The following is a 26,790-nucleotide window of genomic DNA, read 5'->3' as shown; positions in this document are numbered from 1 at the left end:
GTAGCAAGGCTTCACCAGACGAGCAGAAGGAGTGGACTCGAGACCAGGGCCGAACTGGAGTTTTTGGCCCCGGATCGGTCGGACAGCCTGGGCCCTGTCATGCTCACTTGGTCTCTCCTTGGCTTCCCTGTCACACGCCTGCTCCTCCTCCTCCTCCTCCTCATCTTCCTCTGCCAACTCTCCTCCTTCAAGTCCCACCTGTTGCAGCACAATGTCGGCCACTGTGGATGTCAAAGATGTTATGTTTACACATTTGGTGGCATCGGCCTCCAGATGTTATTTTCTCCGCACCCCAGCTTGCGCTTTGGTTTTCCCATTTTGACGTCCTTTATCCTGCCAAAGATTTGAGGCTGTGAGCTGCTGCATCTGTATGAGAAACAGAGAGGACAGACGGGTGAGGCCAAGTAAGAGATGTGATTGGGCGAGTCCAGTGTCAGTGTAGAACATCAACCAATGGGCCACCGTCCCTGCTTTATGGAATGCAATCATATTGGTCCCAAGGTGTGTCGGTCCACAGGGAAAATGCCCCATTTGCTAGATTACCATTTAGCGCTGGTGGAGAGTGACAGAGGAGGAGATATGACTGAATTGGATGTACTAGAAGTTTACCTCTACTACTACTGTTCTCAGTAAATAGTAATTAATTTCTTGACAAAGCTACACAACATATTCTCCCCGCTGACGGATACCTTTTCTTATCTTTTCCAACCAATACTTCTGACCTGAAGTTCTATCATGATGATTTCTGTGTCAGGGATTTGATCAAACATAACTTTATTTAGGAATATGCACCATGGAAGCCAAATGTAAACTAGCATACCCAGAACTGGATTTTGACACGGGGCCGTCTAGAAGAAAGGGCCACGATGTAGGTAACAATACGGGACCTGACTTTGATATTCCACCTATTGATTTGAGGGGGCCAGGGGGTAACAATCCAGGCTTGACAACAAAAACAACAACAGGTAGAGAAGATGGAGACTGAGGTCGTTATCAGTCTTATTAAAATGATGTGAATCCATCAGCTACGAGCTGCTTCCACAGTGTTTGTCTGGACACTCCGTTTATGAGTGTGTGTGCGCATGTGTGTGTGTGTGTGTATGTGTGCGTGTGTGGGTATGCTGTAGGTAAGCTGAGCCGAAGAGACGCTGACTGTGTTGAATCTCGGCAGCTCCAGACGCCAGAGACACACTGCACCTCTCTGTACGTTATCCTCCCTCTCTCTGTCTCTGTCTCTCTCTCTATCCTTCTCGCTGCTTCACTTGTTTTGTTTATCAGATGGGGCTCGGATGGACTCTGCCCTGATTTATGGATAGAAAAGCCCACAGTATGGTCATGGTGATCGCTCTCTCTCTCTGTCCGTCTCACACACACATCAAAACACATTTACACACAAACACAGCACACGCCTGCTCCTTCATTCCCCTGCATCTCAATCTGTGTGTATTATAAGCTCGCTCTCTCTCTCTCTCTCTCTCTCTCTCTCTCTCTCTCTCTCTCTCTCTCTCTCTCTCTCTCTCTCTCTCTCTCTCTCTCTCTCTCTCTCTCTCTCTCTCTCTCTCTCTCTCTCTCTCTCTCTCCGAGGTGATGGCTGTCACACTGCTCAACGTTTCCTCTGAGTCAGCAAAAACAGGAAGAGGAGAGTGATGGAGATGCTGAAAGGAGGGAGAGGGAGGAGGAGATGGAAAGCGATATTAAGAGAAAATTTAAATTTGAAGTGAGAGCTGTTGTGTTTCTTCCCCCCCAAAAAATGTCATCACACAGAAATTTAATTAGTTTTTGAAGTTGGCGAACAGCAACATTATAGGCAGAAATGTAGTCCAACTTTAATGGTACAACGAGGAAATTGAACATCTTGAAGGTGCTTTATGTGAATTGCATATACGAGTGTTTACACAAAAATTATGGTTTTCTTTTTGAAAGGAAAAGGTCAAATCTAAAATGCACCTGTCTCTCTTGCTCTTTCACTCACACATGCACACACTTAATTATTCAGAGCACCATTACTAGACCTTAAACACATTAAACTATCAAATGTGCCAAAACAGGCACATATTGAGCATATTTGACAGCCTGCAAGAAAGATTGGTCCTTTTTTTACATCTTGGTTTTTGTGCAACACATTTTTGTGACAACCCTGCCATTGTTCAAATAAAGTATTTTAAAGTAAAAAAAAAAAAAATACACTTGCTACAAACATAAACGGTATCGACTCTCTTTTATTGACAGTCTACTGGCCTTTGCGTGCTGACCCCGCAACACATACATACATACACACACACTTTCTCGGTGAGTTAGCAAAAGTGAAGTGAGCCGCCACCGACCAGAGGGCCTGACGGCGGTGTCACATCAGCACCAACGCGGGGTGGCATCTGTCTCAAGCCGGAGAGGAGGAAGGACAGACCGCTTAATGCAGTTAAGGGCGCGTGCACACAAAGTGGACATCGAGGGTATCGTGCAGAGCTGCCCTGTGGACGCACACAAAACATAGGGAGAGAGAGAGAGAGAGAGAGAGAGAGAGAGAGAGAGAGAGAGAGAGAGAGAGAGAGAGAGAGAGAGAGAGAGAGAGAATAGCTCATCTACCTTGTTGTTCGGTGGTGGCAGGAGGAGGCAGAGAGCAGGCCGGCTCCGTCCATCCATCACCGGCTGATGGGGCGCACAGAGGCCCGTTGACAGGCGGCCAAAGCCGGGGCAGCAGCGCTGAAGAGCAGGGCGGCTGATGCCCTTGCACAGACAAATCACAGCCGAGAAATATTAGAGAATACAAATTCGCACGAGGAAAAAACGAAAATAAATTCGGAAAATGGAAAAGCGCAAATTAAGGGACAAATGACGATAGAATATTTTATTATTTGTGCTTTATTATATGACTAACTAAAATAATATTAACAACAACAATACGGATATATTCATAATAAAGATTCACTCACAACATCTTCATTTCATTATGATTTTTTGACACTTTCGTCACTTGTCCTTACAGCTCATGATATAGCTTACTGACATTAATTAAACGAATTTAAATGGCCTATTTAATATTATAACTAGTAATACATTAATAAATCATATTTTAACACTTAATATTTATTTTTTATAAACGTACAAATGTCTATTGATGCAGGTCGAGTAACTGCGTCAAACATATTTTGGATTTTTCTTTCACGAGTATGAACATAATTATTTATAATACTACTTAAATAAAAAGGCTATATTTAACAAACCGTTGGGCTTTAGGTTTTTTAAACCACATTCATAAAGCTGCAACAAGACTCCGCTGGCCTAAAATAAGAAACAAATGTATGACATTCTTACATAAACCCAGAGCTTCAATAATTTAGAGGCAGGAAGCCTTTTCGTTTGTTTGTTTCAAAATAAAATCATTTTTTTCCTGTAACAATGACGGCAGCAGCAGTCTGACAGATTTGGGACAGAACTTTTTATTAAACATTATGAAAACAAGATTCTCAACAACGTTCCACTTTGTAGGGTTTTCACTTGTTGACACGTTAGGACACTTTCATTGAATAAATATAGAAATTATATGTACAGATATACATTAACAGCACTGTGCAGAAGTTTGCTTTCCTCTTTATCTCCTTTTTTATGTCTCGCAGTCTTCTTAAAAATCAAACTAGGATTTGTAGGCTGGAATTGCTTTTGTAAAAAAAAATATGATAATAATAAAATTTGAACTAAAATCAATCACAAATAAATTAAAACAGAGAAAGTTACTAAAGGGAAACTGTTACTGCCTTATTCTTTTTTAAATAATCAGATGAGTTGTAAGATTAATTTCGATATTTCTTTGTTCTTATGGCTCACACCAATACAAAATATCAATCTCCCATTTATTTTACATTTGCTGTTTTCCCCTGTGGCATTTCGATCTAAATGCAACACCAGCCTCTCCTTTCCTGCAAGTTTCTGCCATCCAACAGGTAGCCTATACAGTCTGAGCATCGGACACTTCTGCACAATATTGCACATATATCTAGGCAGCAGAAAACACACGAACCAGGGATTTGTTGTCGACAGAATAAAGGAGTTACTCCGAGAGCAGTGAGCTCTACCGCCAGGCAAAGTCTCCTCTTTTCAAGCAATCAAGCGTCCTCCTATCAGACACAATACCTTATTAAGACAGCGGGCTGCAGATTAGAAAACCACAGGCCCTAAAAAAAAAAAATTCTCCTCTACAAATATTCAAAGTAAAAAAAACAACAACAAAACAAACTAAGTATTTGTAATCATCGGGTTGGTGCATAGAGTTTTAGCAGCGAATGCAGTCCTTGTCCGTCTAATAAGTGAAGCTTTCGCCTCGTCAAATTTACATCCAGGTTTTTTTTTTTAGAGAGCAACAGATCAAAGGTCCTATCAGTAGAAAACAAAACGTTTGTCCAGTTTGATCTCTTCTTAGTGCAGTATAGGCTCGCCTTTGACATTACACATGTTCAGTAGGAGGAGGATACCAAAGACGATTTGCATGCTGTAACATACAAACATTTGACAAACATGTCGAATAATCCAAGCAATTTGAAAGCAAGTTTTCTTTAAAAAGAGGGAAAAAAAGGTAAAATAACACAGTTAACTGTTTTTTTTCTCTACACATTATGTACAGGTGGAAATAAATACAGTCTAAAATCTGGCTCAGGTAATCTATTTTTGTCGTTTTTCTTTTCTTTTTAAAACAATAGAAAAATTGATTGAAAATAGCAGTTAAAGACGCATCCATTTTTTTTTTTCGCAAGTAGCAGATTGTTTTTTTTGCATGTTTGTCCGCAGTCCTTGCACCTCTCGGGGGTTTGTGTGTGTGTGTGTGTGGGGAGGGGGGCAGTTTGTGGTTCTTGCATACCCAGGCCTTATTGGTGGCAGAGGGGGAGGAGGAGAGAACCGTGGGCCATGCTTTCCATACATTGTGGAAGGATCCTGGGAGATGACTGGAGGTTACCATACATGTCCTGCATGCAGGGTTGCAAATAGGGATGGGGAAACTATAGACTTGCAATATTATTGAAAGGTCTCGTCTCTGCATCGCAGACCGCCTCGCTCTCACACAAACAGTCTGTTGAGCTTTCTGGAGCCCAAAAAAAGAGAGGCGGCGTATTGCTTTTTCTGCTTCTATTTCAGTCCAATCTGATTCTTAAAAAACAAACAAAACAAAAAACACTCTTTCCCCCACTCTTAAGACAAAAGCATCTCTCTCTCTGTGAATTAAGACAGTCATTAAATGTCAGATTGGTTCAATAAGACTTCTGACTAAGTTCTGCTGCACCAGAGAAAAGTCTACAGACTAAGTGATCCCATGTGCCCACCTGACAGGTTGTGGCGAGCTTACAGAAGTTTAGCCGAAACATCTTTAAGACTCAAAATGCGCGCAACGATTACTATTGTGCGCATCTATTGTGTGTTTGTTTACTTGTGTGTTTTAAGTCTCTTTCAAGGGAATAACTGTAAACAAAATACAGACGCGGAGAAATATAAATGAACGTAACGAGGACGTTTAGGTGGGGCTGTAATTCAGAGTCTATATGCTACACATCGGCAGTCTCTCACATGAAGAACTCGTTGTTGGCCTGTTTCCCGGACGGATCTCTCGTGTTCGCGGGTCCACCGGCAGAGTAGGTCCGGCTGGCCAGCTTCTCGTATTTCTCCTTGTAAAGATCCCTCTCTTTGGCGAGGCGCACCACGTCCTGCTTCAGCTGCTCCACCTGGCTCTGCAGCGTGCACTTCTCGGTCTCCAGCATGTGCCTCTGCTGGACGCGCTTGAAGCGGCAGGACTGCGCGTAGCCCCGGTTCTTTAGGGTGCGCCTCTTCTGCTTCAGGCGGATCACCTCCTCCTTGCTGAAGCCCCGCAGCTGCCGGTTCAGCTCCCGCACCGTCATGCTGACCAGCTGGTCGTCCGAGAAGCGGTCCTCCAGGCGGGCGTGGTGGCCGTGGTGGTGGTGATGGTGGTGGTGGTGGCCCTGGTGATGGTGGGCCGTCGAGGCCGTGGACAGGTCCTCCCCAACGTACTGCTGCCCGCGGAAGCCATCGTAGGCCTGGTGGTGGTGGTGGTGGTGCGCGTTGCCGATGAGGGCCTCCACCGCGTCCTCCGGGGTCAGGTTGAGCGCCTCCGGGTTGATGTGGTGCTGGTAGCTGGGGATCCAGTACAGGTCCTCCAGCTGGGGCTTGCCCGCGTTGCCGTGATTGTTGTTGCCGCCGCCGCTGCTGTTATTGCTGCTGCTGCCGCTGCTGTTGACCCCGCTGGTGAGGCTCTGGTTGGGCTGCGCGCCGGGGCTCGGGGCGCAGAAGCTCGGCGAGGAAGGCACGGAGGAGCAGGGTGTGCTGATCGGGGTGGAGGACAGGGAGCCCGACGGGAGGCGGTGGCAGTAGCGGTCGGCCTCCGGCGGCTCCTTCTTCACCTCGAACTTCATAAGGTCAAAGTCGTTGACGTATTCGATGGCCAGGGGGCTGTTTGGCAGCTCTGCGCTCATGGCGAGGTCGGTAGCCATGTCAGTCCATGCGACGACTCCTGCCCTCACAGCCAAACCGACGGCGGGCAGCCCTCTCCTATACAGATTGCGAGGAGGAAGACCAGCCTGTGCGGTGTATATATAGACACGCGCACACGCCCGGTGTACAGAGCTGCTGCAGAGGGCCGGGTGGGTGGGAGGAGAAACTTATTAAGGCTGCTCGTCCCTAAGACAACTTCTATATATAGTGGCGTGAATATACGTACGCATGTAAATCAACTTGTACACCTGCCAGTTTGCCTCTGCTCTTGTTGACAACTTATCCAGGTCAAATGCACGCTTAAATACCAGGTGCCCCCGGGGCGGCCGAAACTCGAGCCGGGTGAATTTGGAGACACCAACCTGTCTTGTCCTCGCTTCACCTCTGCAGCCCACTTGCTTCCCTGTGATTAACTGTCCTCGTCTGTGCTCGATCAAGTAACAGAAGCGACTTCGTCTCCTCCGCTCGCTGTGTTATAAATATGTTCCGAGCATCCTTCCTCCTCTCCTGCGGTCTACAACTTGATCGCTTAAGTTCCGGGCTGAAGTCACTGCAGCATGGCCCGGTTCGAAAGTTTTCTCACACGATCAGATCAGACAGCGTGTGTGTGTGTGTGTGTGTGTGTGTGTGTGTGTGTGTGTGTGTGTGTGTGTGTGTGACAGCCAGGCGCAGCTTGGGTGTGCGTAAAAGCAGTGACAAAAAAGTCCCAGGAATCCCCCCCCCAAAAAATGGAATGACACGTGCATACGTTTTCAAAGTTAATATGCATCTGAGATTGATCAGGAGTTGCAGGCAGTGCTCCTACTTTGAGGGGCAGGAGAGTCTGGTCCCCTGTTGTTGTGGTCAGTCCAGATATTGGATTCAAGCAGCGGATTACTGACAGCTTCTGTCCCCACGGTCCTGTCCCTCCTGACAGGGTCGCGCTGTTGACCTTTCGTGTTGACTGCGTGTAATATTATGCAAAAGGTGATAAATTCCAGTTGGTTTTCTTCACTAACGGCCCTCAAATAGTTGCTATAGGCGCTCCACGGTGCAAACCAGCAGTGTCACTGAGACGCTGCGAGGCAATCTGCTCTTATAAAGACAGCGTGGCCCGCGACCCTCCCACACAGAGGTGTGACGGGCCAATGGGAGGAGACCACTGCGGCGCATTTGCATTCTCTCTACAGGAAAGCCCAACCCGGGATGGGAAGCCTGCACTCTGGCAGCGGGCCGGCCGAGCGGAGCCGAGCGCAGCCGAAGTGAGCTGGAGCGCGCATGGGAGAACAGGTGCAGCAGATCCCCCCCTCTAGCGACCGAGCAGATGCTACTGCACGGCGGAAGCGCGGAGTAAGACGAGAGCTCCGGTAGTTTCTCAGAGAAAAATGTTTACTCGGGACAGAGAAACAGTTTTTCACCGTATCAAAACGCCGCGTCAGTTAAGTAATAAGGCTGTCAGCACGCGTTTGGGTTTCACGAGGAAGCAAAGGACCTGCAGGTCGTTAATTCATGGTATTTGTCAATCAAGCAATTGAAAACAGTGAATACATTTTAGACTCCTGGACCCCTTGAAACCCTTTTAATCTTAAAAAAAAAAAATGTTGTAAATTGTTTAATTATCCACTATATCCATACATGTAGGAACATATAGCCTACCTGTTACTGTGGTCAACACTTAGTAGTAGGCAATATAGTCTCATGCAATATCTAATTTATGTAAGGAAACAATTTCAGTGAGTTACATGAATCCAGGTTGTTGTTGTTTTAGCATTAGCCAAATGCATTTCTGGATTATGAGACCAACCAATTAAATCATATGCACACATTAGATTAAGGTTCAATTAAATCATGATCAAGTTAATTGGCCCAATGACACATAAAAGGGAATATGACTCTCGTAGGGAAAAACAGTAAATAAACAGTAAAGGCTACAATTTATATCATTTTAACTTGTATAGAAAATGAACTGCAGCTGAAATACGAAAGTCAACTGTTCTGTATTTACAACTAGAAGAGCAAATTAAACGAAGGCCTTGAACTTATAAAGTATTAAATATAGCTCAAATGTAAAACACATCCTGGCTTATAGCTTTATTAAAAACAGCTTATTGTATCTACTTTACTCATTTATGTCTCAGGAAGGAATGCCTCCGACACCACAAACTACCAGATCTATCAATACCGGTCGATTTAAGGCCGCGCGCCCCTCTGCCAAAAATCAATCCGCATTTCCGCGCGGCTGCGAGGAGGCCGCGCTGTGGCTGCGCGCGGGTTAAGTATGATTGGATAGTCCTGGCGGTGGTCCGCGGGGTTTTCATTCGCAATTAACCACAAATTGCATCCCGTCTCATCTCCGCGGATCGACGGATAATTAAGCCCCGCCGCGTGCGTCTCCATCCTGGACACATACGTCTTTTATCTTGGAGAGAAAGGGGGGGAGGGCTTTGTGGGAGGTGCAAATTCGAGCAGGATGTTGATGGTATCAGGGGAGCATGACTTAAACCCGGACACCGCTGCACCTGACCCGTTTAGCCTCCTCAGCAGCAGCCGCCCCCCGGAGTCCCATCTACCCACCGATTTGTGAGTGATATATCTGCGGAATTAAGTGCCTATCTGCGGGGGTGAAAAAAAAAAAAACAGGTGGCCATAAGTTTAAACTTGGTCAGATGTGAACAGGAAAACCTTGCGCAGCTGCTGAGCTTAACTTCCAGTCCGAAATGGCCATGAAATACGCTCTCCCCCCACTTCCTCAAATCTGCTGGCGAAGATGAAAAGAAGAGTATGAGATGAAGGGATGGAAATCATATCAAGGTATTTTAAGTTTAGGTGCGCTAAGTCATTAGGAGAGGGTTTTCTTTTTCATCAAATAAGCAGGACCTGGCCCCGAAACGCCAAGCTAAGCATTCTGCATTGAAATGGCACATTTAAGAAGATCTGCTGTGGTCCATTCATTGTCAGGGGAAGGGGAGCGTCTGCGGCCGAGGGCTTGAGACATAAATTTTTGAAGTCAGGGTTTTCATTGTGCCTTTGCATATTGGTACTTCGCTGCAAGTGCAGTTCTACCGATTTAAGCAAAACGGACATCAGCAAGGTGGAGGATCGACGGTGGGCTTTGAGCCGGCGGCGAGGCGAGCTTTGAGCGAAAGGTAGCCAGCCTCCAGGACCAAAGAGACCGGCTGCAGGAGGTGGCTCGGGGTTATCTGAGGCCCGGAGGTTGTTGTTTTTTTTGTCGCTGCTGTTAAGTCACTAATGCCGCTGTAGAGGAATCAGCTTTAATTGTGCAGGGATGTGACACGCACGCGTGTGCACGGACAGTGAAGTTAACAGGGAGGCTTACTTTAGAAATCAGGAGCTCCACCACATGTAGGAGGCCTCACTTGGATAGAAAGCACGTTTGTTCACCCGGGCGATGAAAAGGTTTTTCGGTCTCAAAGGAAGAAATGTGACAACACGGAATCTGGACGGAAAAGAGGGAAATTAGAATCTAATACGCAACTGGTTCGACCGCCGTTTGTTTTGGTGACGCCGCTGTACTCACCAAAGGTCTGGGAACAGGGTGACATCCACAAAGTCTGGGGAGAGGCCCGAAGACTATACGCGAGACCTTACAAAGACTGGACGAAGCAAACATGGTCATGTTTCCACCATCGAACACAGAACACAGGAAAAAGTTACACACACACCGAAACAATGGAGCGAATACAGATACAACACACTGGGAAACTCGTAGGCGTTGGGTCGCTGAAGCTGGGAGAAGACACGCAAGAGGTCATTCGTAAAATAAAAAGGATTCTCTTCAGGTGAACTGCTGCTCTAAAACTTAAAGAGTGGTCAGTGCAGGTTTTACACATGTCAAATGTCTCAATTCTAAAATGTTGAACATGCTTCAGATAATCATTTCACAGAACTCCTAAACAACGTGCTGGAGATGAAGAGATCACATGGAAGGGAAACAGCTGCACCAATAAAACCCTTCCACACTGTGTGACTTCATCTCCCAACAGACGGCCGGTGTTGACTGTTCACCTTGTTCAACTCTTCATGCCATCAATCACAAGGTGTGTCGCCATCCGAAAAACGGAGTCAGACAGGCTGAGGGGGACTTTAGTGCACACAGCTTTTGAATGATGGGATGTTTGCATGTTTTTCTGTGATATTGGATGTGTTGTTAGGTTATCTATCCATCTATCATCCATCCGAGTACAATGTTGTTATAACCAATAGGAACGACGGCTAATGTGCTGAAAATAAATGCGCTGAAAGTTGTAATAAAATGGAATTATACTTCAAAGGAAGCAAAGCTGAAAAGGTGACGCCTCATAGAAAGAGAAGACAACTTGTAACATGTGTACCACACACACACACACACACACACAGAAACAAACCCGTTTATATCAAGTCTCTCCAACACACACACACACACGATGAAGAATCACAGTTGACCTTTCTTTTTGTCTCTCCGAGTCTACGTGGACAGATGATTTCTCTCCCTCCGTCTTCTCTCCGTCTTGTGCGCTTTTACTAAAAATTGAAATATTGATCTTAATTAGAGTTTGCCGAGCTCAGCAGCTCGCGTTGAGGGTTTTAGACAAGAGGCAGCAGACATCTGTCTAAGGCACTTACGTCTTCCGCGCAGGAGAGGAGCAACGTGGGTGAGGAGGAGAAGGAAGGGGGGAAAAAGCGCGTGGTGAGAAGAGAAGAGTGATGGCTCCCTGTCTCCTGCCTTTTCTGAGAAACATGTCGAGCTCTCCATCTCCGCTCGCTGCTGTCAATACATGGGTGAAAATAGAGTTGAACAGTCATGCACGCACACACTCACAATTTAAATATTCACCCTGACTAAATGGTAGTATGTGACAATCTGTACATGAACTTAAGTTTTCCAAGTTGCTGCACAATCAACCAACTGATCTCTCTCTCTCTCTTGTGTTTGAGGCCTGGTCCACAAAAATGACGATAAATTTGGGAAATGCATACACGTGCATTTTTAATCTTCAAAATCGGCTTTGTAAAAAAAAGGACGGTGAGATTGGAGTCTTCCAAAAGCATTGTGATACAGGGGGAAAAGTGGGTGTGAGAATGTCAACAGTAACATCTTATGTCAGCTGATGATGCAAGACCGGCGTCTACACACTTAAGACCTCACGGTGTCTTTAAAAGAACAGTTCAGCATTCTTGGGAAAGGTACGCCCGATTGCTTTCTTTCCGAGAATAAGACGCGAGGACTGACGTCAATCTTACGTCTGTGCATTTAGTACGGCGCTGGAGTCAGGACATGAACAACCTAGCTTAGCATAACAACTGGAGGCAAATGGAAACCGCTAGCACAAGCGGGCTTTGTCAACAGTGAGAACATAATACACCTTACCAACACCGCAGAAGCTTGCTAATTGACCGTAGAAATGACAATTTGTGGTTTTAGCCGGAGTTGTGTGGTGGAACCATTTCTTGACAAAACGTCAGCTGTGTGCAGCTCCCTTAAGTCATAGAGATGTCGCCTCTGGTTTTCGTAGCATCGTGCCTGAGCGGAGACCGAAACCTCACCGACTGTATCCGGCAACCCGCTGGTGCTCATCAAGAAATAGTTTCCGCATGTATGTTCCCCTACAACCACAAATTGTTATTTTTTTCCAAACACTATGGAAAGGTTTCTTGTTGTCGACCAAAAGAGAAGCAAGAAAGAGAAGTAAACATTTTCTTTAAGCATTTCACTTCGAATGGTAAAATGAAAAGTGACCCTTTAACACGGCTGGACCCCAGACTGAGACGTGAACTGTGTTCTCACATTTCTATGCATCATCAGTGTGGATTAACTGCGTGTGTGTGTCACGCTGCTTGTTTGTCGCCGTGACAACACCTCAGTTAAATAGCGTGGTAATGCTGTAAATATGAGGCTCCACTCGCTCACTTACACACACAAACAGCGTATTAATAGTTCTATTAGCAGAGGCCTGAGAGTTACTTATCCCAGCATCCTCTGTTACACTGTACACTGAGAGCCATTCATTTCACGTACAAACGGAGATGAAGAGAAATAAATAAAGGCGGAGGAAGGATCGAGGTAAGTGTTGTGAGGAATGAAGCCAAGTTGATATGATGTGAATGAATGTTGTACATGTCAAAGGGGATCCAGACTTCATCTTTGTTTTTTAACTATGGGATCAGAGCGAATCAGCTCAAATCTTTTTAATGTGCATGAAAAAAATAATAATCACAATGTAGACTAAGTTGCACGCGACCATTGGGCCAAAAGTTCCATTCATAAGCACAACAATCTAAGAAACCGTGTCTGTCCGTCTGCCGCAGTACTTTGGACATCACTGAATCAACAACAGCGATAGTCACATGAATCTTGGCCAATAATTCTGTTTATTTAAAATAAATTCTATAGCTAAATGAAGCCTAAAGGGACGATGCTAACCGGGAGAAAAAAATAACATGATTCAACAATCAATCGACGCTAGGCAAGACTCGACCAATGAGATAAGACTAGTCTCCCTCGGAGGACACTCCGAAGTTTTAGGAAGGCAAGCGTTTTGGATTTGTTTCTCTACAGGAGGTGGGGTGATTTTAACATTATATGCACTGGACAATGATTTTAATCCCATCCGGAGCTTCTATTTGGATAAATTGTCACAGCGACCCAATTACGATAAGGGTTCGTTTTTTGTATAATTTTGCATTTCAAAGTGGATCTCTGAGTTTTTTTGCATGAATAACTTTGTTGATAAATTTGTTTTCATCAGTTCAGTGTGAAGTTAGATTTTTGTGCAAAAGACATACAGGCCTATTTGGGCACCAATAAGACGGCAGAGACGCCATTGGGAGAGCAAGAGCTCATCAAATGTGCTGCTGTAGTGTCAGGTACAGGTAGGTAGGGACCGGTGTTGTCTTTTGGCCGGTCGTGCAGAATGTCCACGTCTACTGCAGACAAGATTCTGGAACTTTGTGACGGTTAAAATGCTGTTCGGAGCAGTTTACTTAAATTACCTCACTCTGTAATGGTACTACCGTCCGAATGGGGCTTTAGTGTGAATGGAAGCAGAGGAGAGACGATGAGTTTCTAAACAACAACGCAAATGACTTTGGAAGTTTTAATAAGAGACTTGTTTCTGTGCGTGCACGCGGCCTCTCAAATCACACGCACGCACACTCGCAGCATGGTGAGGATGAAGTCACTGTCCGCTCATGTGTCTCGTCCCTCCAGGCTTTAAAAATGAGGGGCACTGCTGCTTCTGTCACCACCTTCCAAATGAAAACTCTCACACACACGCTCGGGCCATGTGACCATGTCACCGCCGCTCCCAAAGGGAAACGCACTATAAAACACTCTCACAGCACATCTAAAAACAAAAAAGAGTCTGTGAAACAAAATACGGTTAAAAGTTTATACTTTATTTGTTAAAATTTACACAACCTGATAAGAAAATGGTACTGTCAACACCCAGATTGATATGTAAAACAGATGTCTTATAGTAGTATAGATATAGAAAATAAAACTTTCAGGCCCTGAGTGACGTAATTCAGAGGGAGGAGACACAGATACACCTGTCAGGACAAACCTGGAGCACAGGAATCACGGAGAAGTGCGTTTCACCTCCACTGCTGCTCGTCTCCGAAGTCTCACAGCCGAGGCTTGATCTGCAGTTTTTTCTCTGCGAGGGGGAGGAAATGAAAAGAAGAGTACTGTCAGAAATGAAATGACAAAAAGACGAGGTGTGTGTGTCCGAGTGCTCACTCATGTGTATCTGACTCGGATCTTCTGCATGTTGAATCCTCCTCAAAACGCTGAGTGATGACATCCCAGCTGATGAGTAAATGAGGAAGAGAACAGGACAACGGGGATGGATGGAGGTGTCTCTACATGAAGTGTGTGTGTGTGTGTGAGGTCGCAGTCTGGCAGTGATACATTGCGTCAGAGCTAATTTATGCAAAGCGTAGAGGAGCTTCTTTGGCGGAGTCCCACATTTAATGAGGCTCTGGGCGGTGCAGTGCGTTACTGAAGGACCGGAGCGCCATCAGTAATACTTAAAAGAGCACAGAGCAACCGGACAGGGCGGACGGAGGGACGGTGAAATGACCACGTCAAATCAAAAGGAAACTCACGAGGACGCATGAAAACACCTCATATTATTAAAACTGTGGGCTGTGTGGTCTGTGTTTGTGAGTGCAGAAGGTCAGAGGTCAAGATGACTCGGGTCAGGTCAGAGGTCCTGCTCCTTTCCAAGCAGAGGACACTAAAAATAAACCATGAAAGAGAACAAGGATTATCTAAACATAGAAAAGTAAGAGTGACCGAAAACATCCCTAACAGATTTGTATTTTGAAAATATTACATTTTGTCTTTGTCATGTATTTGAAAGCTGATTAGCTTTGGGGAATCCTGGGTATGTTAAGTCAGTCATGTTGAGAACGTCCACTATGTGACTGGAGCAGAGCAGAGGCAGAGCAACAATCTACCCGAATCTCAATAACTAACTGCAGTTAAACTGTGTTTGATGATCCACGTCCAGCTTTCTCCACCAGAGGAGATGCTCTGTCGTCTCTCTCGGGACATTTTAAAAACCTCAGTTACTTAAGGACATTTCAATGAACTCGTCAGTTGAGTATCAGGGGAAACAAAACAAGAAGATGATGAAATTAATTGTTAAAAATCTGTCAAAAGAGAGAGAAATCTGAATAAAGTGAAAGGGATAATTTGTTGCTTTGCAATGCCAGCCGGCATGCATGTGCGTGCGAGTGTGTGTCCAGTAGGCAGGGGCAGGTGGATGGCTGGGCCTGGTGGGAGGAGGGTGGAGGGGGAAGGCAGCCTCTCTCCTAATCCGCTATCGGTCACGTCTGTCAACAGAGAGAGCTCAGCTGTGCCTCCGTCCAGCCCCAAAAGCTAAATATTATTACCTCTGTCCTCTGAGCATTATTACTCCTCCCCTGAGCATCATCACACTCTCAGGGCCCGGCTCTGATCATCATTATCTGTCTGCAGCTTAGACGAATCACCACTTCCCATTCTCATGAACCCGGGAATGATCCTGTGGCTTTCATGACAAACATGATCCTTCCACAAAAAACATCTCCGGACAATATGCCTGACAGTCAGCACTTTTACGCTCCGTATAAAAAACGCAGTTAGTCCTCTTAAGGAACATTACATTTTTCTTGACAACCTAGATGTATTTTGGGAAATTTGTCCCCATAATTCCTATCGATTAAAATATTTTGCTTGCCAAACCTGGAGATGTGGAGTCCCACAAGGAATGGCAGAATTGGCAGCTACCAGCTCATCAGACGAGGTGTAAACAAATCCCAAACGTACCAGATTATCTGAACGGCGTATTTGGAAGTGAAGGTAGAATCGAATGCTTTCCTAATGTCAGTAATAATCCCCAATGCACAGAAAATAAACATGTGAACAACCGTGGTATGTACGGTTGGTTGAACTAGGAAGTCTGCAACATCTAATAGATGTTTACAGACTAAACGTTTGTAATCAGATAACTGTGACACGTGACGCTCTGTCTAGTTACCTTTAACCTGTGAGATCTCGGCCGGCAGTGTTTCCGGTGCGTCCGCCTCCTCTGGCGAGCTGGAGAGGGAGATGAAGGACGGCAGCGCCAGAGGACCTTTGGTGGGAGTCCTTGGAGCTGCCTGAGAGCCCTGCGGCATGACGACAGACAGGCGGGGCCTTGAAGAGAGAAAGAAGAAACAATAAGCCGGAGGTAGAAGGATATTACAAGTGAAAGTGAAATGATTAAGCACAATCTTGCTTCCCTGACCTCTTAGCGGGCTCCTTGGTTCGGGCCCTCTTGGCCGGGGTGGTGGAGGTGTTGCTGGCGATTCGTTTGGCCCGTTGGCGGTGCTGCAGCTTGCAGCGGGCCCCTCGAGGGCAGGATCCCGCCTTGGAGAAGTCTGGACACACCAGAGTGTGTTTCTTCTTACACTGGCGGTCGGGGACAGAGGAACACAGACACACAGGTTTTTATATGTAACGGCTAACACGCCGACATTTAGGAGTGGACGTCACAGGCTGCTGAGTGCTGTGAGGCCATTTTACAGGACCAGGTAGAACCAACACAACAAAACAGTGTTCCCTCGTTATCATGGCTGTATTCAGACAGAAACAACTTCTAAATTGGTTCTATGACAACAAGGATGGAGTTTAGGGCATTTTACGTCCTCTAAAGTCACAGACGTAAACATGTTTAAACCTATATGGGATGCGTCTATAATAGAAAATGTTCCATTTTTTATTCCCTCAAAGAGATGGGGGTTCTGTCTAGAGTAGCGCTCCAACCATCTCACCACATACACCACACCAGTTAAGCATTTCAAAAGGGAGAATATATCCTGATCACCGATATTTTGTTCCGTTATTCCATCCACTCTAGTTCTAAGTTACTACTTTTAAGAGACACTCTTTCCGTCCCCCACCCTCTCCGTTAACACGAAAGTTGAGCGTCATTCTGGGCAGCATTGTGCATGAGAGAGCCAGCTTTCGCATGCATGTTTGCAACTGAGTGTGTATGACAGCGTAATACGGGTGTAAATTGGTAGCTTCATTCTCCACGAGATCCGATCCCTCCCACCTGTCAGAAAAGCTAATTATATTCACTCTGGGGTGCAGGCTGCAAGGAGAGAGTGTGTTTGTGTGTGTTTGTGTGTGTGTGTGGAGGGACTGGGGAGCAGATTGGTCCAGAAATAGAGTGTTTATCTGTGCGTGTGTGTGCGCGAGGGGGAGAGGGATCTTGAGATCGATTTTCCAAGAACACTATGGACCCTTGGTCAACTCTCTCTGGAGCCCGGCGGCCCTGACCCGCTGCCACCAAGAGCCCCTCTCATCGCCCTCACCATGTTCCTGCACCCCTGGGTGCCAGGGGGGAGCTCGCTGTCAAATGTTTCTCTGGATCATCTTATAGGGCTGCGGTTGACACAACGTTTCGCTCAACAAATCAGATGTGTGGTGCTGGTCACGGTTTTATATTTGGTGTCTGACATCACTCCTGAACCGGTCAGCTCCACATAGGCCCGAGAAATACGCCAATATTTATGATTTATTGTTTTCATTGTGTTATATTGTTAATTGTAATGCAGGATTTTAGGGCTGCAACTTAATTTTTTTGCTTAATATCGCTCAATATCCTTTTTCCCCCCACTTATTGGTTAGTGAAAGATGTCTATCATAATATACTCATGACTACCTCTGAACCTACTGCAATGGACGCGCAAACCTAGCAGGTTTACTTCAGTGTTCAGAGCGTTGATTTGTAGAAATGTAGTTCTGATCCAGAGACAAGTGTGACGGGACAACAGGAGTTAACGAAGCTGAAGCACTTTCAGTGTGAAAAACAGAGTGTATGAGAAAAGTACTGTAAAAAGCTCAGGCCACTCCCTTCAGCTCTATACGTCCTCATTTTCATAAGAAGACAGAGAGAGAGAGAGAGAGAGAGAGAGAGAGAGAGAGAGAGAGAGAGAGAGAGAGCGAGCGTCGGAAATGGGAGGAAAAAGCTAAAGTGGACAGAACATCTTTATCCCACACCAAGTTAACAATTTTCCACTTGATTTAAGGAATGCTGGGACGTCTCTGGGGCCTATTAGAGAGCTCTCTGCTGGGCCAAAACCAGGAGGAGTCAGCACATTTACCAAGAGACAGAGAATGAGCAAAAGAAGCAAGAATGAAAGAGCGAGCGAGAGAGAGGGGGGGGGGGGGGGGGGGGGGGGGTAGGAGATGGAAAAGACAGTAAAATATATAAAAGAGACATCATTTACCTCTTGGGCATTAAGCAGACACTCTCGTCGTGAAGCAACTCACGGTGAGTAGAGCAGAACAATACATGAGCTCAGAGTATTAACATAGAGAGGGTCATTATGACCCTCTCTAGAAAAAAATGCCGCCTCCTCATTCATTTCAATGAGACCTCCTGTGTTGACCCAGTGAGGATGAACACCACAGATTGCTCCATTGAAAAGATGCAACATTGCCCAGCAACGTTTGCTGCAATGCAAAGCGACGCTATCATGAAACTCACTATAAAAAGGCAAATCAAGCACCTGCAAGAAACACGTTCCAGGTAGATGATGTAACATGAACGACGAGATAAAGTAGTCCAGGTAGTGTAGCCCGGCCCGGGACATGTCGATCCAGGAAACAAATGTATTAGAAGGGCTGCTTTTCTGTCGACGCTAATGTCGGCACATGTCAACATGCTGCCAGTGTGTGTGTGTGTGTGTGTGTGTGTGTGTGTGTGTGTGTGTGTGTGTCTTTTTAGTCATGCAGGGTTTCAGAGCACAGGACGAAAAAAGTAAAGCTGAACTTAAACTCACGACAAAGAATGGAGCTAACACACTTTGTTTTGCATCTGCATGGCGGGAGTCGCTCTCAGTAGACACGTGCATGTGCATTTAGACAACTATTTGTTTGAACTGTCTGGTCATAGGTTTGGAATACGAATTGAGAATATATCTGTATACGACACTGTAAAGTTGAGGAGATAAATAAAGACACACTACTTTAAAAGGGTGAAACCACGGATTCATTTGACTAAACGGCCGATCAGATAGCTCTCTATTATCCACTGCCGCCGACAAGGTTTCAGGCTGAATCAGCCCAATCAGCCAATAAGAGACGACTATAGCCAACCGCGCAAAAGCTATGGATGACAGTGGGCCACAGATGGCTGACTGTTGGCCTATCGTGTCAGGAACCTGGGAGAGAATGGACGCGATACAGGAGCCACATTTGAGGTAATAAAACAAAAACAAAAACAAAGGGGGAAATAATTAAAAACTGCTAAAAAATTGATTTTTGGGGAGTAAAGAAACGAGAGGGACAATTAGGAAGGCAGAGACGGATCCTGCGAGGTGGAGGGTGAGTGTGAGACAAAGCCGGGATGAGGCGGGAGGAGGATGGAAGCGAGGAGCAGACTTAACCCCTGAGCTGCTGGAGTGTCTGCCTGCCTGGCCCATAGTGCCATCCTCAGCAGTTTTCCCATCTATAATTACTGCCTGCTATCCATCATAGAGCCACCAGAGCCTCACAGCACCGTGCTCTATAAACACACACACACACACACACAAACACACACACACACACACACACGGGGGAAAATCACAGACCTAAGCACTTCAGCTAATAGAATAAATATTAATATCCCTTTTGTTTTCTATATCCTCATTTCCCCATGCACTATTTAAATGAGGTCTGACAGTGTGAAAAAGCATCTGTTTCACACTCCATGCTGGAAAACAAGCAGAGAAAGGAGGAGAGAGGAAGAGCGGGGGAGACAAAGGGAGATAAATACGCAAGAGGGGGAAGGGGGTGAGGTTTTTATTTTTGAGGTGGAGTGTTTGTGTGTGTGTGTATGTGTGTGTGCGTGTGTGTGTGGGTGGGGTGGGGTGAGTCGTAATGTGTCACTCAGACACTACAGTTATGCCATTATGGACCACCACCCTCTGCAGCTGTTGCTGCCTGTGTGTCACTGTGTGCGTGCAGGGAAGATTGGTTGCCAAACTACTTGTTTACCTAAGCCCCAGTTTAACTTCAGCAGAACTGTATTCATGTTGTACAATATAATTATACGTTCAAATGAACAACCCAGCTTAGACAAAGACCTTTACGGTCAAGTGAGGCGTCAACGCAGCGCTCAGTTAAAATCGAACGAGATCAAACCAAGGAATGCTGTTACTAGAGCCGAGACTATGACATCCATTGTTTTAAGCATTCCTCTCCAGCCAGATTGACACAGTGATACAGGTGTTCACCATTTATCTGAGAGGGTCAACACGCATCAGCTGACCAGTGTCCATGACCCCCGGTCTGAACACTGGGCAGATGCTGCCTGGCTTTGGTGAACAGGTGACTGTACTTGGGCCAGACTGTCTCCTCGAAAAGAGAGAGCGAGAGCGAGAGAGAAGGACGACGTGACCACACAAGAGTTTTGTGTAAACTCTTGTGTTGACGTTGTTTTCTACAGCTGGGTAAAAAGAGTGCCGATACAGTACGGTCATAATGAGCGTGTTTGTGTGGTACCTTCTCTCCTTCAGGACAGTAGCCTTTGACAAAGTCCTCACACACTTCAGCTTTGCGGGACACGTAGACGTGACTGTAGGGACAGTCGCTGTTGTTACAGATTCCCTTCAGGAAGTAGGAACACACCGGCATCTAGAGAGAGAGACAGACAGACACATAGCAGCCATCTGAAACAGGGACATTTTTCATAGCACTTGACAAAGACGATATTGACAAAAACTAAATTTTACAATATGAAAATCTGAACAAAATAGAATCTAAATAGAATCTCCTTTTGTTAAGTCAGAATATAATGATTCCTCTGACTTGTGTTGGATGGGTTGAAGCTGCCCAAAACTTTGGGATTATTGGCAGAATTTCCAAAAGATACTGAATTGATCTTGGGTATCAATCCGACTCTGACTGAATCAAGCACTTTTGATTCTTGGCAGTCTTCCTGAAAACATATCCGACAATAAGTTGAGAGCTTCTGAAAGCAAAAAAAAGTCTGCTGGTTAAAACGGCAACCTCCAAATATTGTGCAGAAACAGTGAACTGGGTTTAGGTCATTGAGAAGATGACACCGATACGTGACTTAAAAACAAGTAACAATGTATTTTCTACTTTATTTCTGTCCTCCATCAAGATCGTCTGCCCATGAGTAGACCAATAAATAAGATGACAGAAGAGTTTGTTAACAGACACGCGGTTCTAAACCCACTGTCATGTACAGTTCAGATTGTCCCGTGTGACGAGCAATCCGTCACTCCGAGCAGTTAAATGACCTTAATTGCAGTTGACAGCGGCAGAGTGAGAGTGAATGTGCGTTTTGACAGCATGTGTGTGTGTGTGTGTGTGTGTGTGTGTGTGTGATCTACTGTTTGGTGTGTGTGTGCTTGGTGGATGCCGGTCTAAATATACTTCTGAGGGGGTTCTGTGAAGACAGAGGGGGGTAGGTTGGGGGAGGCGGAGGGTGAGAGTGACTCCACCTTGTCGGGATGGGATCAGTTTGATCTAATTAACTGCTACAGAAATATTTATCCAGGCTGCAGCTCGTCCAGCTCTCATGATGTGTTCATGTGCCCCGGTGCACAGACCGTGCCAGAGGTGGAGGGACAGGGGAGAAGGGGGGGGGCGTCAACCCCGCATACAGTCCTGTTTAAGGGGTCCACGTGAAATAAGAGCGGGAGTATCCTGTGGAGGGATAGGCCAAAGGTTTGGGGGGTGAGGGGGGACTGTTGGAGAGGGGGCATTACAAACAGACAGCTGGGCTCTCAGCACTTACAGGCAGCAGGGTGACAACCAACACAGGTGCAGGGCATTGTGTGTGTGTGAGGCAGAGCACCTGTTGTAGTGTTGTTTGTCTTAAGGGAAAGAAAGGAGAAAAACTAGAGCAGCTTTCCCTTTTTGAGTGGTTACACTTTACCTTAAACGGTCAAGAATACTCACTAAAACACACACAATGTGATACGAGTTAAAACAACTAATACATCCAAATGATCAATTTCAATTTTGGGAGCCAAGACGCTACATGCAGGACCAATTCCTTTGAATCCGAAAATTGTTGTATACACCAGTTCATAACTGTTTAATTAAGAATAATGAATTAAGAGCACTGGTGACTGGTCGGAGGAACTTGTGCTGATATTTATGCGATTGGTTGTTGAGATATTCATTCTATCGGTCTGAAATAAACTGGGTTGGCTTGAGATGAGTTTGTGCTGTGATAACTCTGTATTAAAAATCCTTCAGTGGAATCATATTGTCACAAAATAATATTAGTATAGAATAGTAAACGAATGATTTCAGGAAATTGTACATTAAAACCAACAAATAAATAGATTTTGAATACACAAAAGGTGCGTGGTTCATTCAACTAGAATATGACTTCAGATGTACTGTTGCATACATTTGTCACAATGCGATTCGTTGATACTGAATAAATATACATCTGTGTTATTATTTTCATGGCTTCAACTAACAAATACTTTAATTATTCTTTAATGTGACAACTATTTTCTAGTCGTTATAAGGGTGAAACAAGCATTCAACATTTAATCAATTATCAAAATTGTTGTCCATTGCCTAAATATTACCATAATAATATCAACTAGTCCTAGACTGACTGAGTTGCTTTGAGCAGGATAAAGTGTGTAACCACCACTGAGGTGAGGATCTTGTTCCATGTGGCTGTGTGTGTAAACCAGAGGAAGACACCTGTGCTTAACACACACATTTGATGTTTTTTTTTTTTTTTTTACACACACTCACATAGGAGGAGGTGATGAGGAAGGAGAAAGCAACACACACGCAGATTCATCCTGCTGGTCTGTAGATCGAACAGGTGACCCTCCGTCACAAGCTCTAACCTTTAGGCTGCTCGCCTACTCATAAGCCCCTCCCTGAACCCCCCAATCAGGTTAAGACTTCCTCACTCCTTCATGTGTCATGGAAAAAGGAGCCGTGCCCAGAACGCAAATACGATCCACGATGACTGTACCCAATAGCGTGTCATCTTATACCTACACACTGTACCCTACCCCGGCCTTTGCAATGAAAACCCATAAAACACTGCGTTGTCGACCGCCCGTTACCTTCTCCTTGGCCACCTTATGGGAGAATGGGCAGGTCCCGTCCGCTTGATGGCACGTCCCTCGCAGAAACCTGCACAACGCAAAACGAGTCAGATGCTGATGGAAATGCAAAGTGGGAGGAGCTGCTGGTTCAGGAAGTGTTTAGCCCTCTCTAAATACCACTACAGGGGCTGATCAGAGTTAAACCCAACTCAAACACTTTGTTGTTGCAATTGGGAACAAAAATCAGTGTGATAGTGTAATGTATTCCCCCCCTGAGTATCACAAAATGATCAGACTTTCAGTCCCTGAACCCATGATGCCCAACATAACACCTCGCACTTCACAACTCGCTTGGGTAGAGAGGCAATGGAAGAACATCCGTCTTTACAGAGGACCAAAGCACACGATGGCATGTTCTCGTGTGTTCACCGTACGCTACCTGGTGCAGACGGCAACCTTGTCCGGGTCGTGGATGTAGGGACAGCTGGTGCCGCGGTTACACTTGCCGAAGCGGTTGTAGTACATGCAGTACTGCTTCTGCTGCTTCTTCTGATGAGCGTGTCGGATTATGGCAAGGCTGCGCTGGACTGCGCGGCTGGTTTCAGAAAACACAAGACAAACGTGTCAATAACAAGCAGCTCGCGGTTACTAAAGAGGAGAAATTGGAACAGGGTTGACGTTTCCACCCTCACCCCCGTGAGGAGCTTGGGGTGAAGGCATCTACCATATGCTCATTTCATTTCTAAATGATACCTTCTGGGTTCACTGCCCTCGGTTGAGAGTGACGAAAGGCAGTTAATGTTGGGAGAGGGGGATCAAATGCAAAAGTCTTGGCCGGATTGGATGTCTTGGTGGTGCTGCCGTATGAAGAGAGCCAGCAGGATGGCCCACATATAAGTGTAAGAGTAAGTAAAAAGTTGTCGGATTCGCACGCAGCAATGTTTGCACCACTTGCGCTCGAGTGCCTCCGATGAGAACAGATGAAAGAGGTTGGCGGTGTGAAGAGCTTACCTGGCTAGATGACGAGGGCTGAAGGGCCGGTTGAAAGCAGGACTCAAGGGCGAGACCGGTGAGGCGCTGGAAGGCCTTCCTAAATGAGGAGAATAAGGACATGTGAGCAATGTTAATTGAAATGTAATCCTGTGTTCCGTTTCCTTTTAATCGAGCATATAATCTCCACGGTAAATCAGCGAAAAGGGTGGAGTGTTGAACTCCTAATCCACTATTTGGGTCTGTCGTTTTTGTCCCGTGGCTGCAGCAAAATGTTTCTTTTTCTTCTTATTGTTATTTTACAAAATATAAAAATTCTCTCCGATACCGGCGGCCCCTACTCACTACTATACCTCATGTAGATGTCCAGATCCACCCAACTGAGTTGTACAAACATATTTCGGTTTTCACAACTGCCATTTATCTCTATGAGAGCACACGTACAGAAGCACAACACGTTTTTTGCGTATAATCAAGCATTTGTGCTCAACTAACACTGAAATGCAGCCTGATTGATAAAGACTTATATATATATATATATTCATCATTTAAATACAATGTATTCATCTTGCCTGTCCAGATGGTGCTATCTTACAAAAGGCGTATCTTAAATACAACATTTTAAAATAAATACCATTGTAACTATTCCCATATGACAGAAGTGAGGCTGTGCCCGAGTGTGTGTTTGTGCAGCCATTTGCAATAACAACCTGATATGTGCCTGGTTATTTATACGGTGGTGGTTTGACGCATTGGTGCCAAAGCCAAACGTGACGTCCAGCTCTGTCTGAGAACATCATAAACACTGTGTACCCATTGCACTCCACACACACACACACAGGAGGGAAAGGCGAGTGTGTGCGTGTGTGTGGAGGGTTGTTGGAGGCCATGAGAGGAGAGGAGGAGGAGGAAAAGAAGGCGGCGAGGAGGCTGAAGTTACAGATGGCAGTTGATCTTATTCCTCTAATTTTGGAACCTTTTTTTTGGCTCTCATCTGATGTGATTCAAGCAGAGCAGAATTGCAGGCTGGTGGCTGAAGACCAAATGTGAAGCTCTATGGGGGGAGGAAGATGTTGGGAGCACACTGGAGGTGTGTTTCTGGGGGGGAATGCAGGAATGCGAGCGTTGGGATGCCGGTCACGAGTTCGACAGAATGGAGCTCTTCAATTTCACCTGCAGGTGTAGTTGCTACAGAAGTGTGAAGGAGGCTGAGGCGGATCCGGGCTTTAATCTGCACCGTCCAGTTCTCCAGACCCTCCCCCTACTCTGCTCTGACAGATGACAACTTTATTATTTCAGATGGCAAATCCAGCCAGCTCCTGTAAGTCTATTAGAGAGCATGTGGGCAGAGCTGCAGCCACAAACATGAATAAACACTCCTTTATCACCTCGGGGCGCGCGCACGCACGCACGCACACAGCCCTGAAATCCATGTGCAGAATAGTGCCGGGTATCAAACCTCAGTACGTTTTTGGTAGCGACTTAAAAATGTGTCTGCAGCACCACCGCCTGTCATATCAAATGCTACTATTTTAAATAACAGGTCACGTTGGTGCTATTTCTTCCTTATTTAGACCCATATTTTGCCAACTTCAGACCTTGTACAGCTGATGGAATTGCCACAAGCCAACCGTGGGGTCGCACAAATTCTGTATGTCGTCAGCGTGTTGCCAGAGACCGTGACAGTGACGGGCAGAGTACCTGTTCGGTTGATCGACATGCTGGACGCCACGGTGCGGGACAGCTTATTGGCCGACACCCGGTACAGGGAACCACGGATCCAGCACATGCTGCTTCCTCTCCAGTGCGGGGTGGACGACGGGTGTCTGTCGTGGGGAGATCGCATACGGCTCTGGAGGAAACTCCTGCGAGGAAGAGGGACAGAAGAAGAAGAAGATGTAGAGCAATAATGGATAGGAATACATGTGGAAATTACCATTAAGTTATATATTCACTTAAAGGATCATTTCAATTATTACAACTTGTTGGAATTACCCTTTAAGCTCAGTTTACAAACTGTGTGAAATTTTCAGTCATGCCATTCTCTGAGGCGGGACGATACGATCTGCTCATCCCTCCCTCAGTTCCATCCCTCTTTTCTCCATCTTCTCCCTCAAGCCCTTTCACTTTATCTCCCCTCCTCACTTTATGTTTCCAATCCCCTCCCTCCCTCCCTCCCTCTCTCTTTCCCTCCCATGTCACAGCACTCTGTTAAATTGCTCCTCTAATGGAAAGGACGGCAGTGTGGAAATGGAGAGAATTGAAAAGAGGAGAGAAGGAAATCAATGAGATAATAGGCAGGGCAGGGGGCCAGAGCAGCGAGGTTGGCCCCTACACTGGAGCGAAGAGACCACACACACACACACACACAGTATCACAACACACTCATTCCACAGTATGTACAGTACACACAATCACAGGCCTCTACACACACACACCTGCTCACCATTCAGAAGTACTTGTGTGTGTGTGTGTAGGAGGGGCTGTGCGTGTGAGCCTGCAGTGTGTACGGGGCTGCTGGGTGGTGTTGAGGCGGTGCAGGGGTTATGGCGATAAATTGCGCTGTCCTGTCACTTCTATTTGGGGCGGATTGGGGCTGGTGTGCAGGGTGCCGCTGGAGGTAATTTGCTGCCGTATTTCAGATGGGCTGGAAATGGGTTTAGAGCGAGAGTTCATGCCTCCTATTTCAGAGAAGAGAGAGGGTTACCCCGAATGCACGCAGCGCACCAAACAACTGACACGGACGCTTAACAC

The 26,790-nt window shown here is 45.9% G+C and overlaps 2 protein-coding genes across 2 annotated transcripts; both read right to left on the bottom strand.

Annotated features, from left to right (window-relative positions):
- Positions 1-4,656: 4,656 nt before the first annotated feature.
- On the bottom strand, positions 4,657-7,119 carry mafaa (MAF bZIP transcription factor Aa). Its single transcript, XM_076082624.1, has one exon. The coding sequence runs from the start codon at positions 6,486-6,488 to the stop codon at positions 5,547-5,549; it is 942 nt and encodes a 313-aa protein (XP_075938739.1). The 5' UTR covers positions 6,489-7,119; the 3' UTR covers positions 4,657-5,546.
- A 6,723-nt stretch (positions 7,120-13,842) lies between these two features.
- zc3h3 (zinc finger CCCH-type containing 3) lies at positions 13,843-25,901 on the bottom strand. Its single transcript, XM_076082610.1, has 8 exons — positions 25,738-25,901; positions 24,058-24,136; positions 23,486-23,641; positions 23,065-23,134; positions 20,492-20,623; positions 16,242-16,405; positions 15,993-16,150; positions 13,843-14,123 (listed from the first exon to the last, which is right to left on the bottom strand). The coding sequence occupies exons 1-8, from the start codon at positions 25,880-25,882 to the stop codon at positions 14,092-14,094; spliced, it is 936 nt and encodes a 311-aa protein (XP_075938725.1). The 5' UTR covers positions 25,883-25,901; the 3' UTR covers positions 13,843-14,091.
- Between the last annotated feature and the right edge of the window lie 889 nt (positions 25,902-26,790).

This window comes from Anarhichas minor, unplaced genomic scaffold (genome assembly GCF_050575085.1).
Source record: "Anarhichas minor isolate MPS153535 unplaced genomic scaffold, ASM5057508v1 ptg000096l, whole genome shotgun sequence".
Taxonomy (NCBI): Eukaryota; Metazoa; Chordata; class Actinopteri; order Perciformes; family Anarhichadidae; genus Anarhichas; species Anarhichas minor.
Note: the sequence above shows the minus strand (reverse complement) of the source record. Positions and strands in the feature narration are given on the sequence as shown.

What these genes read in the sequence shown, in the direction of transcription:
- mafaa (XM_076082624.1), bottom strand. Translation starts at nt 6,488, where the DNA reads ATGGCTACCGACCTCGCCATGAGCGCAGAGCTGCCAAACAGCCCCCTG.
- zc3h3 (XM_076082610.1), bottom strand. Translation starts at nt 25,882, where the DNA reads ATGCGATCTCCCCACGACAGACACCCGTCGTCCACCCCGCACTGGAGA. An exon ending in CATGTCGATCAACCGAACAG is followed by an intron (nt 24,137 to 25,737) that starts GTACTCTGCCCG and finishes CTCCTCATTTAG; the next exon opens with GAAGGCCTTCCAGCGCCTCA. An exon ending in CGAGATCTCACAGGTTAAAG is followed by an intron (nt 14,124 to 15,992) that starts GTAACTAGACAG and finishes TCCCCCTCGCAG; the next exon opens with AGAAAAAACTGCAGATCAAG.